General features: G+C 45.4%; 1 protein-coding gene across 6 annotated transcripts in view; it reads left to right on the plus strand.

The window, feature by feature from the left end:
- LOC142590412 (rab11 family-interacting protein 4A-like) overlaps positions 1-16,378 on the plus strand; it is a 281,526-nt gene that overhangs the window by 249,890 nt on the left and 15,258 nt on the right. For 5 of the 6 annotated variants that reach the window (XM_075702497.1, XM_075702500.1, XM_075702499.1 and 2 more), the window contains 4 exons: positions 1,455-1,484; positions 2,567-2,827; positions 7,272-7,362; positions 8,718-8,930. In XM_075702497.1, the coding sequence (XP_075558612.1) occupies positions 1,455-1,484; positions 2,567-2,827; positions 7,272-7,362; positions 8,718-8,930 (595 nt within the window). The remainder of the gene's footprint in view (positions 1-1,454; positions 1,485-2,566; positions 2,828-7,271; positions 7,363-8,717; positions 8,931-16,378) is intronic. The other variant, XM_075702498.1, reaches the window with a different exon arrangement.

Below are 16,378 nucleotides of genomic sequence, written 5' to 3' on the forward strand. Positions count from 1 at the left end.
GTTTCGGCATTGCAAACAACCAACCCTGGTGCGTAGATCATGTGGCGATGACGTGTCTGCGAAATATTACGTGCCTCCTACGCTCCGAAAACAGCCGAAATTTTGATCGAAAGCCCGCGCGCTTTTATCGGACTAGCTGGCCTTCTCGTCAACAGAAGGACGTCACAGACCTTGTCTACGACGTCACAGGTTCTTTCTGCGGCGCGCAGATGGCCGTCGGCAAAGCGGCGATCCCCGTGAAATGCAGTGTGCGTAACCGCCGCCAGAAATGTGCCAGGTCGGAGAAACCAACACCAACTAGGTTAGACAGCGTATGGCATGCCCACTCTGATCCGTGACTTCATGCTACCTTGCCCGACTGCGATAGAATCTAATGGGGATGCTCCCGAGTAAGCCGCGGTGATTTTGACGCCACCGCTTTCGTCACGCCAGCCTTTGGCAGTGGAAATTGCGGGCCAGGTAGCATGTCATGAATCGGAATGAACACGACTAGCGCTTTCTCTAGATGGTGTTGGAGAAACTGGGTATCGTGACCTAAACGTGGCGTCAGATCTCGGCTCCGATATGGGAGAAAGCAGGGGAGGAACGTCGCTTTTCAACACTGGTCAGGTCAGCAGGAAACAGCCTTTGCCGGGGAAGAAGGATCACGCGCTTCCTCTCCTCGCCTCCTCTCTGCGCCTCCTCATCTGCGCAATTATACGCGGTAGGACGCCTCCCGCACGGTTCTTTACAACCCTCAGCATATAACGAGAATTTACGATGGAGCCCTTCAAAGTCGTCAAAGTGCCATGAGGGACTTTTAAGATCTTTGTTCTCTCTCGCGTCTCTTAATACTGATTTTGTGGTATCTGAATTGTCTGCATATAATGTGAATCTGGTGCTTTCTTGGAGGGACTTAGAGGTATTATTATCAGTTTAGACTACTAAATTATACTGTGAGAACTTTAAATACGTCTTTCTAGATCAAATTTTCTCTTATGTTCCTCGCCCTAACTACTGTGCTAGTCACGTCAGTTTGACGTCACCGAGTTCACTATTTTCACCTATCTAGATCCTTTCTTTGCTTACAGTGCATATGATTTGTCAGGTTTGAGTCCTTATTTACTTTTTAATTATTTGAAGTAGTGCTCGAGCAGAAGCTACCAAAATTCATGACGTCTGGTATGGCAATACGTTCTTTCTGGCTTGCTAAGCCTCTACGTACTGGTGGTGAAAACATCGTATTCGAGATTAATGAAGTGCAATATGCCAGTGGCGTAGGTCAGATTACCTTTAACGTCACCTTGAGAACAATGCCGTTTACGTGGCTGCAGTCGTCTGTCTTTGTCGCTGTGTCTTGTAGTGTGGCTGACTGCTATTGAATTCGTTGCTTGCCGTATGCCTGTGCGTGTTTTTGCTCTGCCTGGGTTTGTGAACTGTGTCGTGTCCCGCCCGCGGCTACTCTCTCGTTACAGGTCCGGTCGCAAGTCCAGCCCCGTCCAGAGGTACGCTCACTGCTCCATGTTTTTCTGCTTCGAATGCTTCTTCACCTGTGTTATGCAGTTGGTAGCGTCTCCACTCACGCGGCATTTCCTTTGGACGCCAGAAGCTATAGCCGCGGAAATAGGTTTAGTCTGTCCGACTACGTATCTGTGTCCGTCTACAGGGTCGCACAATACCGGAGCGAAAGGCGTTGCACGCAGCGCTGGTTGCGACATGTTTTTACGCTGTGTTCAACGAACGCGCACATCAGCGACTATAATCTATTTAACTTCACTGTTGGTGAAAAAATGCATCGGCTAGATCAACACATAGCGGCTCCCATTTTATTTTTCTGCTCGAAGCTTTGTTTCTAGGAGGATCTAGTTGAGCGCGGCCTCACGAGATGTCGCTACCAGCGCCGCTGCCGCCGGCTGCGGCTCCGGTATTGCGGTGTTCCATAAACGGGTATAGTATGGAGACGGGTAAAATTATTAAGAGTGCATTGGCGATTATCGTACGATTTCGGTATTATCAGCCACTGCCATGTATTCAGTCCTGGAAAAATGATCATTATTCTCAACTTTCCCGCCTTTCATAACTCATTAGGAACGGCAAAGCAGCGCGAAAGACATGGACCGTGGCATCCGAGATCGTACCGAACCGCGCGATCTCTGAGGCTACGAATCGACAGACAGCACCTGCGCTGCTTGTCCTACGTCTTCCTTTCGTCTGTCGCTTTGGCCCCGTTTTACCATGCCTAAAGGTGAACCAACCAGCGCAAAGCCTCCATTCAGTCGCATTCTGTCGCTGCCGAAACACCTCGCATGTATACCACGTCCGCAGTAGTATCTGCCTAATTAATGCTAAATCTGTCCGTACTTATCAACGTCCTTGCGCTGGCTTTACGCAACAAAAGTTTTAAACAAGAACACGTGGGCGTTTCTCCACCCATTTTGTTTACTGTCCTTTTACGCACCGTGCCTTCCTGAGGAGTGTAGTCTGAACGCAGCCTTATTAAGATCAGATAGGTTTGCCCTTTGCTACGCGACAGCTCGGCGTAGTTTGCCCGTGTGTGCGTTGCAACGGTGCGGTTCTGTGGGAGCAGGCCGAGCGGTCTCCTGGCGTCCGAAGGTCCCCGGCGGGCCAGCTTCGAGGCCGAGGACCTTCTCCCGCTGGGCGTCTCGTCCGCCAACCACCACCACCACCACCAGCACGAAGAAGAGGAGAGGCGGCAACAGTGCGTCGACGAGCTGGGGGACCAGGTCCACCAGCTCCAGAGCCAGGTGGCGGCCCTCAGCGAGTCCCTGGCCTCCAACGGGGACCTCTACCGACGAGTCAAGCAGGAGAACGCCACGCTTGTGCACAGGTACGCTCCGGCCGACTGATTGTCGATCGTAAAATATGGCGAGAACTCGACGTCATGCCCCCTTTTGTGCCGTCCAGTTGCACTGAATTGTAGCATTGATGCGCATCGACCTGCATGTGAGTGTTCCTCGGGTGAGCCCGCACAAATGAAATTAAAATCGCCTATACAAAGCAATGACTTATTGAGCAACAAAATCTCTTCAAATCGTAGATCCCTCTTTTCTTTTTGCATCTGGATAATTCTAAATTGCATTCACTGCCCTGAGCAGTGAATGCAATTCTACTCCGGTGGCAGAATGTTTACCAGTTTATACGACCGATGAAACTCCTGTGCTTAATTCGTTTAGCTGTTTGGTAATTTGCTATCGCAATCGATGCTTCGTATTTTGGGTGGAACTGAGATTTTGTATTGACATATTGACCTGCAGTCTCGAGCTTGTTTATAAAGTAGTACGCTGGAAACATTGACAGGCGAGTGTGATAGCGATTCGAAGCAGGCATTGGTGGGAAGCAGACAAGTGCGACCCTAACTAAGAAATTAATAGTTGATCATGCCGATGTATATGCGATGATATTTCGCATTTCGCTGAGAGACCACAGTACTCGAGACACTCGCACGCATATACGGAAGCATTAATGTACACCGCTATGCATTGAGGAACGCCACGGCTTGCCATGGCTCACGCAGTTCAAGTCGTTGCGGCGAAGGCAGCGTGGCTTGCCAGCGTGAACTTTTCTTTATGTCGTAACACGCATGAATAGAGCGCGAACGCCGATGTAATATAAAGGCTGTGGTTTTAAACAATGCGCATAGTGCACTTGATAACCGCCAACTTACGCGCAGTAATCTACGCCTTCGTGGTGAGTTTCCAGCTCTAGTACCAAGGTTTCACCGCGAAGTGGCGCGACATAGTCTTTCGCGACTTTCTTTGCCAACTTAAAATTATTTTTCCTATGGAAATGGCGAACAGCATGCTAGATTTTATCGCTATAAACCGTGGTCATTTAATTTTCATCGCAATATCGTGATAAATCCGTATGCATGCGGCAACCAGAATTCGATTGCGCCAGGAACGCGCAGTAATTTAGCGGGGTGCTAAATAATTACTTCAATGGTAAAACGCAGCGACTCTTACCTAACACTTCAGTACTAGGACGAGTTAATTACGAAGCCTGATGTTATGTGCAGAATGCTGGGTTTCCCGAAAAGCATGAGTGACGTCCGAGCGGAAATGACGCGTGTTACGAGGCCGTCGCTATCCTTTTAGAATAAGAAGTGTTGTGACAGACTTGCGAGGAACAGTATTGTTCGAGTCACGAGCGGACGCCATTCATTCTCTCGGGGCAAATTGCCGAGATTATTACCTCGTGCGCCACCCCCCCACCGTCTTCTAGGAATTGTTATCCTCTTCCGTGGCACTTCTGTTCGTTCCGCGTCGTCTGCTAGGCGCGTCGTCTGCTCTCGAGCGGCACGGCCCGCGCGCGCATGCGTACAGGCAGATCTGTGATGTCACAGGCGGCACGAGTCAGCCAGCCAACGCGAGTAGCGAGCGGGCAAAACAAAAAGATGCGCGAAACAAACCGCTCGCCCCGAGAAAGCGTGCGAGGCGGTGTGCGAGGAAACCACTACCACATCTTCTTACCTGGTCGTCGCCGTTCGTTCGTTCGTCTTTTCTTTTCTTTTCTTTTTTTTGCCTACGAGCCCGTTCGCCCTCGCACCGACGCAAGCGGGCGGATCGAAACCCGTTGGAACTCGCAGAACCGTCGAGGGCAGTTGTAAAGTAGAAGAAACAAATCTATAAAAGACCAAAACCGGGCACCCGGCGGGCGCGACTCGGCTGCGGCCTACGGAGCGAGGGAGGGCAGGTCGGCGCAGTTCTTTTGTCGACGTCGACCTCGCAGGCCGCCGCGTTCGTCGTGTGGGAGCTGGCGCGAGCGTTTCCCGGGGCAACGTTCTTGTTTTCGTTTTTACATCGACCCCCCCCTCGAGCAGCTGGCTAGGCCTCTCGCGTGGCAGGCAGGGCGACCGCAACGCAGTGGGATTGAGCGGGCCGGCTCGCGCGGTCGTCTGCTTGTTGCCTGCCTGCTACGCAGACGATCCGACGGGAGTGGTTTCGATTCCGGTTGTGTTCGTGCGTGTGCATGCCAACGACGACGACGTGAAAGCGCGCCGAGGTGTGTGCAGCGCTTGTGTCAAGGACGCCTTGCCACTTCGGTGCTGCCGAGCCTTTCTATTGCCTCACCAAGCGTCCGAACCTCGTGTTTTTCGGGAGCCCGACTGCGCCCGACTTCGAGCGGTTGTCCACACGAGGTGTGGTGGTGGCGGCGGCGGCGGCGGCTTGGGCCTGAGCTCTACGCGCTTGTAACGTCTGCTGGGCGTGGTGGCTGCGCGGAGGTACGCTTCCTTGAGGTTCATCGTTTTCGTAGAAGTGGGTCATATCAGCGCTCGAGGACGGCCGTTCTGCTTGAGCTGCGATAACGACTGTCGCCTTCACGGTGGCATAATGAACGCTCGTCTGCGGCGTCGTCTGCTTGAAGCTGTCGATTTATGATGATGATGATGATGATGATGATGATACCGGTGTCGATCGGCATGTAGTAGCGCTGCTTTCCAGCGAGTTTAAATTACATTGTACAGTAATTGTCTTTCCGCAGTAGATGCCGGATTATGAGCTGGAAGAGTTTCCATTGTAAGTTGTCGTTTCTATTTCACCGACCAATGCGAGTTTAGTACTGCAAATGTCTATTTTTAATTCTTAGATCTGTTTTTCTGCGCTTCAACCTAGCAAATGTCAGCTCTCTTACTACTACTGTTTGTTGCTTCATCTAAGTAGCACTGCTACATGAATACGATGCATTCGTTATGCAGGCATAGTCGAATGCTGTAGGTTCTTGTTCATTTGCAACGTTGTCTTTTTACAGATGCCTGCAATAGATCTGAATGCGATGGCTGCAGAAAGAATTTGGCACTTTGAAAATTTGGAGCTTGTTGCATTCAGGATTAGTGATTTCTTTAATAAGTCAACCATAAGAAATGTATGCTCATAATTTATGGTTCTGAGTACTTTGTGAAGTGCAGAATTTTTAAATGCATTTTGTAATTTGTTTGTCACGAGTCAACCATACGTATTTCTTGTGAATTAAACGTTGCTTTCCAAATTTGGATCATGAAGAAGCCTGAGGGCACAAGCTTCTGAGATTGGTCCTGGTGTGCTTTATTTATTTCTTTTTTACTATTTTTGTGCTGAGCTTATTGAATATTCTTTAATGTAGGGATGTGCACACCCACTCTTTGCAGCTCTCCACAAATCACACAAGATGATGGTACTGGCTACCTTCTGGCTTTGCATTGTCTTCACCATGCAGCCAGAGTGTAATAAAGATATGGCTCAATGGCTACTTCTTGGCTAAAAGTTTTGGAACTTACCTAGACCCATCTTGCACACCAGAAGTGCTTATGAAAGCTCTGCATAGGTAAAATGGTGCCACGAGATCTTAATTTATGAATGTACAAGTTTTTTTTTTTACCTTCCGCTTTTCTTGACCCACTTTAATGAGTTTGAGGGAAAGTAAATTATAGCACACTGAAGATGATGCATTGTGACATGTACAGCCTCCATCATACTTAACTTGAACATGTCTTGGGCAACTTTTTTCATTTCTTCTATGGATGATGATGCTGAAGATTTCTGGTTTGAGTGTTCTTGAATCCTTTAGCTTAAAGGGACAATAGAGAGAAACACCAATTTAAGTTAGACTGATACAGTACTTCTTCAAAAATCTATATTGATAGTTTTGCTGTAAGTGATCGATTACCATAAGAGAAGAAGGCCGGACTCGCTATTTCTTATTACTAACACCACATTAAAACCCCAGTGCCAGTACGTCTGTGTGACGTCATGGATGTCAATGTATCTTCTCTTATTTAGGCTATTGTGGCAGAATAAGTACTCTTGAAACGTGAAGTTCAGTCTTTGGCTCCCTTGTAATATGAGGTAGTTCATCTTTAATGGTAAAGAAAGTTGCTGCTAACAACTAAATCCAAGCAGACATGGCCAAATTCCATGACATCACAGTGAGCTGGTGTGGAAAGCTTCAACTTGACGTTACCACCAGTGTTTCATTTTTATCTTTTCTTGCTTACCATGTCTCCTCTCATGCTAAGACTGGATTTTAGTTACCTTGTGTAAGGGTAATTTATGCCAATACAACAGGTTCTTCTCTTTAGTGTCCCTTCAGTGCATCTTATTTCCAGACCTTCGAGGTTTGATGCTTAAAGGCTGCGTTTGTTAGAATCTGCTGCGATTGTGTCTTGAGTGTTTCGGCCAAGTCTGAGAGCGACCTTACAGCTTGCATTTTTCACGGCAGTTTTTATGGACTGCTAAATGAGTGAGGAATATCCTGTCTCTGAGAAAAATCAAGTTGGTTACATTGTGCCCTGGCAGGATACACAACCTGGAAGAACAGATCCGAGAGCTGGAGGTCCGATCAGAAGAGCGCGTCCATGAGGAGGAGAGAAGACTAAAGGATGCTCTGGTGAGGAGAGAAGAATGTGGATGGTCCTTCATTTGCTTCTTATCAGTGTTTACAGCGAAGCTTTTAGGATGAGTTCCGCAGCGGTTCTGGTTGATATCAAATGTGAGTGTAATGCAACGCAACTTGTGCCGAAGCTGCAAAATTGGTCGAAAACATAATGATCGATGATGATAAAATTGACCTTGTAATGCCCAATGTGTATAAGTCATGCTGCATTGTTTTGATATCTCAAAATTTTGATTTAAGCAGGGGAAACTTCACACACAGCCCGTAGCAGCATGCTGGTGCAATGGGCATGTTCGCACTTCCCGTGCCAAGAAACAAAAATGGTCGAGGGCCTTGTCAAGTGAAGCTGGCACTGTGCTGCGAATAGGAGGGAAGAGTTGGGAAATTAACCGATATGTGTTCGTTTGCACATTCATCATGCATTGGTTATTTAAGGCATGGCTCAGTGTAATGTAAAGGATATGCAAATGGGGGGGGGGGAGCACTTGTTTACGGAACCAGTGACCGTGCGGTTCCAAGCTGAGCCTTCTGACCTCTACACCAAGGCCACTTTGTATAAGCAAACAGACAGTAATTGCATTATGAAATAGACCTTGTGAAAGAGGCCCAGCAAGGACACTGTTATGTGAACAGCGAGATTCAATTCGTGTACTATACTTGTGTGAAGCATAGTGTGTCTGAGGGAAGAATTGGAAGCATCTTTCTTGGCTGTAGTGAAGGCTTGAATTGAACATAATGTGGGCATGAGACATTGCTCAGCTAATGAAGAGGATGTGGAAAGAGCGCTTAGCTATAGTAAGACATTGACCTGACGGGTGCCAAAATGGTCAGTAAATCCTCATCGCAGAAAGAAAAGGTTTGTTATACCCAATGTGAGGAAATTCCAGCTTTATTAAAACGAGGTGTTCAATACATGGGCATCTATTGGAATTTCAAGGGGAATTGCGATTGCTTCATTATATCCATTAGTTCATTATATCCCATTTCATTATAATGAGGTCTTACTGTATTTCAGGGTGTTGCATAATACATCACTGTTGTCCACATTAGGTGTATCATTAGGTACGTTTTACAGAATTGTGATATCGTTTTTACGGCCGGTTCGTAAACTTGCTACTCGAGTATTCTTTGTTCTTTAATTTCGAGGTATCACTTAGAGATCAGTGGCCTAAATAGGAAAGATCACTGGCTACAGTCGCTAGGTTTTAAGTTATCATTTTAGATGCAACAAACCTCATGCAATTCGGTGCATCGGTTGCCAAGGGAAACAATTTCTCTGTTCCCATGTAGATGAGAGATAGCGAGCTAAAGCGTCCTGTTTAAGATGGCCTTCCCTCTCCATCTACCAGAGTCGCCAGGAGAGGGAGAGCACCCTGGAGCTGGAGCGCTGTGGTGCGCAGCTGCGGGCGCTGCAGCAGGAGCAGCGTGCCCTGCAGGAGGAGGCCCTGCGGCTGCGCGCCCTCACCGACCGGCTCAAGGGCGAGAAGGAGCAGGCCCTGGAGCAGCTCGACCAGAGCCAAGCACAGCTGGCACAGCTGCGCGAGGAGCACCAGCGACTGCAGGTGAGGGGCCCTAGATGTATATTCTGTGCATCTAGAAGGGGCAACAGCCAGAAGATTATGAAAATGTTCATGCCGCTCATCAACATTTCTAGAGCAATTTTTTTCGACGTGTGATTAAAGAGTGGTGTGCCTTGCCTGATGGCATTTCCGCACCTTGTGGAATGTTTGCGGCTGTGCTTTGGTAGCACTTGCGCGAGCTCAGCATGACTTGTAACTCTATACATTGTGTGTTTGTATGCGGCTGTAATCACACTGTGCATTATTTCTGTATTTTTATGCCTCCTTTTGTGTCGTTCTGGTTGCCTCCTGATGCGTTGTCCTTGCATTCTTTTTTTCGTACTTGTGATTCTGCTTTGTTTCGTACTTTTTCCTGTCTAAAGCCCTCCCTACAACAATGCATTAGGGTGCATGTAGGTATGTAAATGCAGTTGAATTCCATTAATTCCACCCTGATGGGGGACTTACAATAGTGGTGGAATTATTCGGCAGGTCGAATTAAACAAGAGGCCAAAAATAAAGACCCCACCAAAACACACCGCCAATTCATTTGACAGTACTTACCCTGATTCTGCATGACCCTGAATTGAATGCACGGCCATTTTTTATGGTCTCAAAGAAGGAAACTAATGTAAAACTAACATTAGAGCTTCTAAACAAAATAGAAATTTAACCCGCACCTGATATTTTAGCATGAGAAACATAGCATGCCTCTGATTCTGGCAATAAGGAAAAGATGAAACTAGCAAACTTTACTTTCACAGAATGGAACTTTATTTTTTTGATGTCCCTTGTCATCATTCTTGGACAGTGATTTATAGCTGTCTGAAGAGCCACAACATGTGCACCGCATAGTCTATAGCATATCTGATAATTCTGCATTTATCAAACGACTCTGCAACAGTCGTAAATGGGAATCCTGTTGCTCTAATTGACCATCGTTTACTTGCCTGAGGCAATAAATCAACTGCCCAACGGTATTTCGTCCTCTTAATGGCAACTGCTAGAATGCTGGCTGCTCCTGTTTGCATCCTCTTTCTATTTGCTTTTTCCTGTCTCCTTATGTTACATCTATCATTTCTCATTCTGTTCGTCATGCAGTCCTTAGCTTCTTGTCAAGCACCTTGATTAACCTCTCCAGGTTTGTGCCCTATATGTCAGCACCGGCACAAAGCAAGGATTGCACACTTTCCTTTTCCGGGATAGTGGTTAGCTGCTGGTCATCACCTGTTAATGCCTAATGTATGTGCTTTTTTTCTGATCTTTATTCTTGCGTAGATTTCCTTCTCTTGATCTGGGTCTCTTACGGCGACTAATTGGCCTCGATAAACATACACAGGTTCTAGCGCGGGTTCTAGCAGCTGAGTGCCAATCGCGAATTACAATTATCTTGTGAGACTATTGAACATTGCTTTTGTCTCCTACCTATCTCTTGCATATCGTTCTCCTCCAAACCTTCTCCTGCACTTTGCCGACCAGGGCCTTTAATCATTTGTTACAAGTCACTTCCAGCGTAGCTAAACAGGACAATGTCATCTACAAACCGCAGGTTGCCGAGATGTTTTCCACTGATCCTTTTGCAGGGCATACAGCATCAGATGTTGTCTACTTGCCTCACCTCCTTCTTCATTGTATTTTTGCCCTTTTCTCTTGAAGAGTTAAAGGGCCCCTGAAACGGTTCGGACAAATTTTGTAGACGCGTAGGGTACAGCTTAAGTAGAAGATTCGCACCAAAAGTTAAGTGAAGCGTTACTTATTAATGGAGCTACAAGCGATTACGAGTTACCGTCCTCCCTAGCCATGCTTTTCCTCCTCAACTCGTTTGCCGAGCGATCGGAGCTAAGCTCCACCTTCACTGGTTCTGCGTCATGATGTGACGTCACATCGTCCACTTCCGGTGGTGTTAGAGCCTGCCCTCACTCGCGAGAAACCTCTCCGCTAGCTGCTTGGCCGTCGACCCCAAGCGAGAGCTATCGAAGCAGCGTGCGTTGCGAGCATTCTGTCGTAGTGCCGAACGTGTCTGGTATTCCGGTAATCGCACACTACCTGAATATTTCGACGGAACGGTGGAGGCATAAACTCGATCTGATGAAGGAATTTTAGCATAGACGTACGTGAGCTGCCTGATCAATCTTCACGGTCCAGCCACCCATTGGCGCAGAGCTTAACCAGCCAATGAAAGAGCTAATATTGCTCTAACCAAGTGTAAAACATTTTAAATATTTACAAAAACAACGTGTTAATGATTACACTCCTGTGAAAAATTTACACCAGCAGCAAAGAATACATTTTGGTACTGCTACTGTGTCTGGTTGAGCTCTATGCCACCAGGTGGCTGCACCGTGCAGACTATTCACATTTGCGCTTCTGTTCCTCTCCTGAAACGACATGCAAGGGGAGACGGCCAGGCCCTGTCCCCTTGTGCTTGCATTTATCCTAATACCGGACTCTCCAAACGCTATTGTGTTGGTAATCTTCCGGTGTAAAGTGACTGCTGCAATCGCGCAAATCCTGGCGCCAATCGGATAGTGGCAGTCCGATGCACTGCAGCCAGTCTGCTTCTCTACTGGCTTGCAGAGGGACACGATGTCGCAGCTTGACATATTGCCAGTCTCTACGTTTGCAGTCCACAACGCAACAAAGTCATATCATAGCGCTCGCGAAAAGACAAACAGACACTGACGGCGGAGCTCTCGTCAAAGACGGAGCATGTTGTAACACAAGCAGACGACACTTGCTGTGTGCCGGAAGTGCTTAAGTGTACTGAAAAGTTGTTCTTGTGCATTCTCTTTATGTTACTTTCTTTTTATAAAAACAAATTAACTAACATTCCAACTATTACGAACATCATTCATTTACCATAAGGTTGGAAAAAATTATCGATCATGTGCCCTGGTCAGCCATCGGATAGCTCGCCCCACTGACGTCATATGGGTGATTTCCGTCGCATGTGTAGGGGCGGCTTAAAATTCTGCCGAGCAGTGTGCTGCGATCGGCAGCAATGTGCATTTTTAAAACCTTATAAATTACATGCTTTACGTGGAGCACTTAGATGTGTCAATTAATGAAAAGGACCTACTCTAATGACTCGGTACGTTTGTAGAAAATCGTCAAAATCGTATCAGGGTCCCTTTAAGGTAGCCATGATGTCTTCGTAGATATTTCTGAATGTGTTCATTTACGTTTCCTCATAGGTCGGCAAAATAAATGGAACTCGCTTAGGGTTTCTCACTAATTATATTTTTTGCTTGGGGCTCAGTTGGACTTGGTCTAAAAAGAATTCTACTCAGCTGAATTCACTCAGCCTCAGGCTTGCTCAGCCGGACTCGCTCATGTTCACTCACCAGAATCGGACTTGGGCAGGTCTACTTGGCCTACATACTTTCACGAATTCACGCTTTGTTGAGAATTGAATGCGTCAATGATGAGGAGACTTTCATGTGAGTAACATATATAGCACATTCAGAGTGATTACAAAACATTAAACAGTTAGAAAAAGGTATGTGCAAGAGTCCTAAACGTACTAGAAAGTTCGTTGCTTCTTGTGCATCACAATGCCTTGTGAGAAACAGACGAGTGTGATGCATGGTCCTGGCAGTGCCGGTAGTATTCCACCTGAGGAGAAAATGTGCTAAAGGGATCTTTAAAGAATATGGAAATCCTTATTTGTGTCTTTGTGCAAAAGTATGTAGGGCATGTACTTTTGCTTGAGTAGCGCATGCGTGCCATGTAAGGTACCCCTGGATAGAATTCGGTTCTTTCTTTCTGGCACATGTTAGAATTGGGCAAATACTGCCAAATGAATAAATGGTCTGTTGCAACGTTTTCTGCTCCTTGTTTATTTCAACCAGCTGGCTAATTCAACCAGTTTCGTTGGTCCCATCATGGTCGAACTAGCAGAAATTGACTGTAGTTAGTAAATCAGCCCCTCACTATATTGGGGAATAAAGGGAGCCATTGTTAAAGCAGTTATTTTGAGCTTGGAAGGGTAGCATTTCTTACATAAGTGCAGTCACAGTACGAGGATATTCACGAATTGGGCAAGAAATTTAAAGCATGAATAAAAGCAGTGATTGCGTGTTATTGAAGTGATTGCGTGATGCAGCGTGTTACGCACATAGAGGCGTTGGCTTCAACTGCAAACGACGCTCTTCAGTGCGTTCATGATCTTGAGAAAACTGTTGATAGCCTTAAAGATTTCATCACCAAACTTGACCACAAAAACGATGACCTGGAAAACCGATCCCGTAGGAATAATTTAATCATTTACGGCTTGAAGGAGCCCTCAACAGAAACTTCTGAGTAACTATTAGCTTCTGTATTGGAGTTGCTGTCATCCAAACTTGGAATCCAATGTGAAGGTATTCAATGCTTTCACAGGCTTGGCACGCAAAGAAATAAAAAGGCGAGACTTGTAATTTTTAAACTGCTAGACTTTAGAACCAAGCTTTCCATTCTTAAAAACGCCAGAAAACTAAAAGGATCTGATACGTACATTAGTGAAGACTTTTCTGTGCGTGTACGGCAAATTCAGAAGGCTCTCTGGGACAAGTCGGTTGATATCCACAAAGAAGCAGATAAGTGTAGATTGCAGTACGATTCCCTGATCGTCGACAGTGTTCGTTACACTTGGGATGATGTTTGCAAAAGGCTCGTTAAGGCTCCACGTGCTGCAGTGCCTACGAACACAGAGTGACTCGTTAATGACCAGAAACTAACTCTTTTGAACATAAATGCTCGAAGCTTGCGTAATAGGCTTGAAGATTTCAATTGGCTTATAGAGTACTACAGTCCGTCAATTATTTGCATAACAGAAACATGGTTCGGCAACTCTATATCAGATGTAGAATTTTTGCCTCCAGATTACTCGGTTATCTGAAATGACAGGCAGCTTGCTAAATGAGGGGGTGTAGCTCTGTTTATTAGAAAAGGCATTGAAATTTTTCTATTGCCAGAACTTCCGAATACTGAGTCTGTTTGGTGCCGGATAAACATCTAGAGTTTCGTGACAGTTGTGTGTGCTGTATAACGCGCGCCCATTTCTAAAAGCATTTTCTCGCACATTACAGAACACATAGCGGAACACAGGCTCCACAGTTATAAAATGATTATTACAGGTGATTTTAATACTCCTTGTATCGATTGGAACTTGTTAATTTCAACAGGTTATGACAAGGCTGTTTGTGAATCCCTAATTAATATGGCTATATCATTTGATTTTACACAAGTGGTTGAATGCCCAACTCGAGTCAACTCTGTTCTTGACCTTGTTTTTGTTAATGAACAGTTGTCACCGTGTGGTTTTCAGTGTGACGTAGTTGATGGACTGTCAGATCACAAGGGTGTTTTCGTGAAATTTAACATGGTTTGTGAGCCCCACAAGCCAACATTCAATATGGTTTTAGATCTTACACGTGCTAACGACCATGCTATTGTTGAACTGCTAGAGTCGTCTTTCAGAGATTTCGTGTCTGGCGGCGAAACGTGCAGTGTTGCTTTGTTAGAGCAGTTTCACAGTTTAGTACATAACTGTGTGCTTCAGTTCGTCCCCACAAAATGTGTGAAACATAACCCGAAGCATCCATGGTACACAAGAGACATAATTCATCTTGTAAGACTCATCAAGCGTATGCACAAGCGCAGCTGGTCACAAAACAAAAACCGCGACTCACTACTTCTTTCACTCAAGTCTGAGATAAAAACAAAGATGACAGAAGCTAAACACTTTTACTTCAACACAACACTGTCAACCTTCATGAAAGAAAACCCATTGAAATTTTGGAAAACAATACTACCATCTTCTAATGACTCTGTATCCTTCATTATCAACCATCAGCCTTGCTCCGATCCTGTAGCCATTAGCTACTAGCAATAGCTACTTTAGCAATAGCTACTTTCATCCTGTCTTTCATCTTGATGATGGTACCAATCCTCCTTTCACTCATAGCTCGGAACACCAGTTACTTAACCTCGAAGTAAGTTACGCTGGGGTTCACAATCTGTTATTAAAAATTGACACAACTAAAAGTGCGGGACCAGATGCCATACCTAACATGTTCTTAAAGAGGTATTCGGAATGGAGTGCCTGTTATTTAGTCATTTTCAATAAATTGCTGGACACATCCTCCGTTCCTCAGGCTTGGAAAATTTCCAATGTGATCCCTGTGTTTAAATCTGGCAATAAACAACAAATTAGTAATTACCGACCGATCTCCCTAATTTCTACTTGCTGCAAGCTTCTTGAGCACATTATTCACAAGCACATTGTTCAGTGTTTAACTTGTCATAATCTACTGTCACAATGTCAGCACCGTTTTCAATCTGGTTTTTCCACTGTCACTCAGCTCATTGAATTTACTCACGACATAGCTTTCGCTTTAAATAACCGCAATCAAATCGATGCAATATTTATAGATTATTCCAAAGCATTTGACATCGTCTGCCATAATAAGCTTGTTTGTAAACTACGTATCACACTTAACAGCAATAAGTTACTCGACTGGATAACCGCGACTACTTATACTTAAGATCCCAGTTCGTCACTTTTAACCATGCACAGTCATCGTCAGCGACTGTAACTTCAGGTGTGCTCCAAGGATCAGTGCTTGGGCCTCTATTATTTATAATTTTTATTAATGATGTAGCAAATGTTATTAATGACACCGCAGTGAAGTTACGCCTATATGCCGATGACTGCATGCTTTATTGTAACGTTGCTAACGCCCATGATCAACAGGAACTAAACAAAGTGTTTTCACTGTTCTGTGAATGGAGTAATGCATGGCAAATGAAAATTAATTTCACGTAAACAGTTGCAATGAGCTTCGGTAACAAAAAGAGTCCGCTGCATTTCCCTTACAGCAATAACGGTAACTACTTGATCCATGTCAGCGAGTTCAGAAACCTGGGTGTTATTTTTTCATATGACTTAAAATGGAAAGCTCATATTAATAACATTTCTGGGAAAGCACTTCGCAAACTTCGCTATCTCAAATGAACCTTAAGAAAATGCCATGAATGAATGTAAATTAAGTGCTTACAAATCACTAGTTGACTGATCCTGGAGTACTCCTCAACTGTTTGGTCCCTTCATCACGCGTGCAACATTGACCGTTTAGAATCAGTTCAAAAAAAGCAATACGATTAATCTTCGGCTTACATGATCGTAACTTTTCACCTTCTTCACATATGCAAACATCTGCATATGCATCTTTGCAAACGTTAGAACATAGGCGTACACGTGAATGTATCATCATGCTGCACAAGATCGTTCACACGTCATCTGGTATTCAGGCACCCTTCTCATTTGTGCCCTCAAGTGCACGTGCAACCCGACGGCACCACCCGTTAAACATTATTCCTTTCAAACCGCATATAGACTGCTTTAAATTTTCTTTTTTCCTGCGAACTGTTGAAATTTGGAATCAATTGGACGGCTCACTTCGCGCATT

Source organism: Dermacentor variabilis, chromosome 8 (assembly GCF_050947875.1).
Source record: "Dermacentor variabilis isolate Ectoservices chromosome 8, ASM5094787v1, whole genome shotgun sequence".
NCBI classification, from domain to species: domain Eukaryota; kingdom Metazoa; phylum Arthropoda; class Arachnida; order Ixodida; family Ixodidae; genus Dermacentor; species Dermacentor variabilis.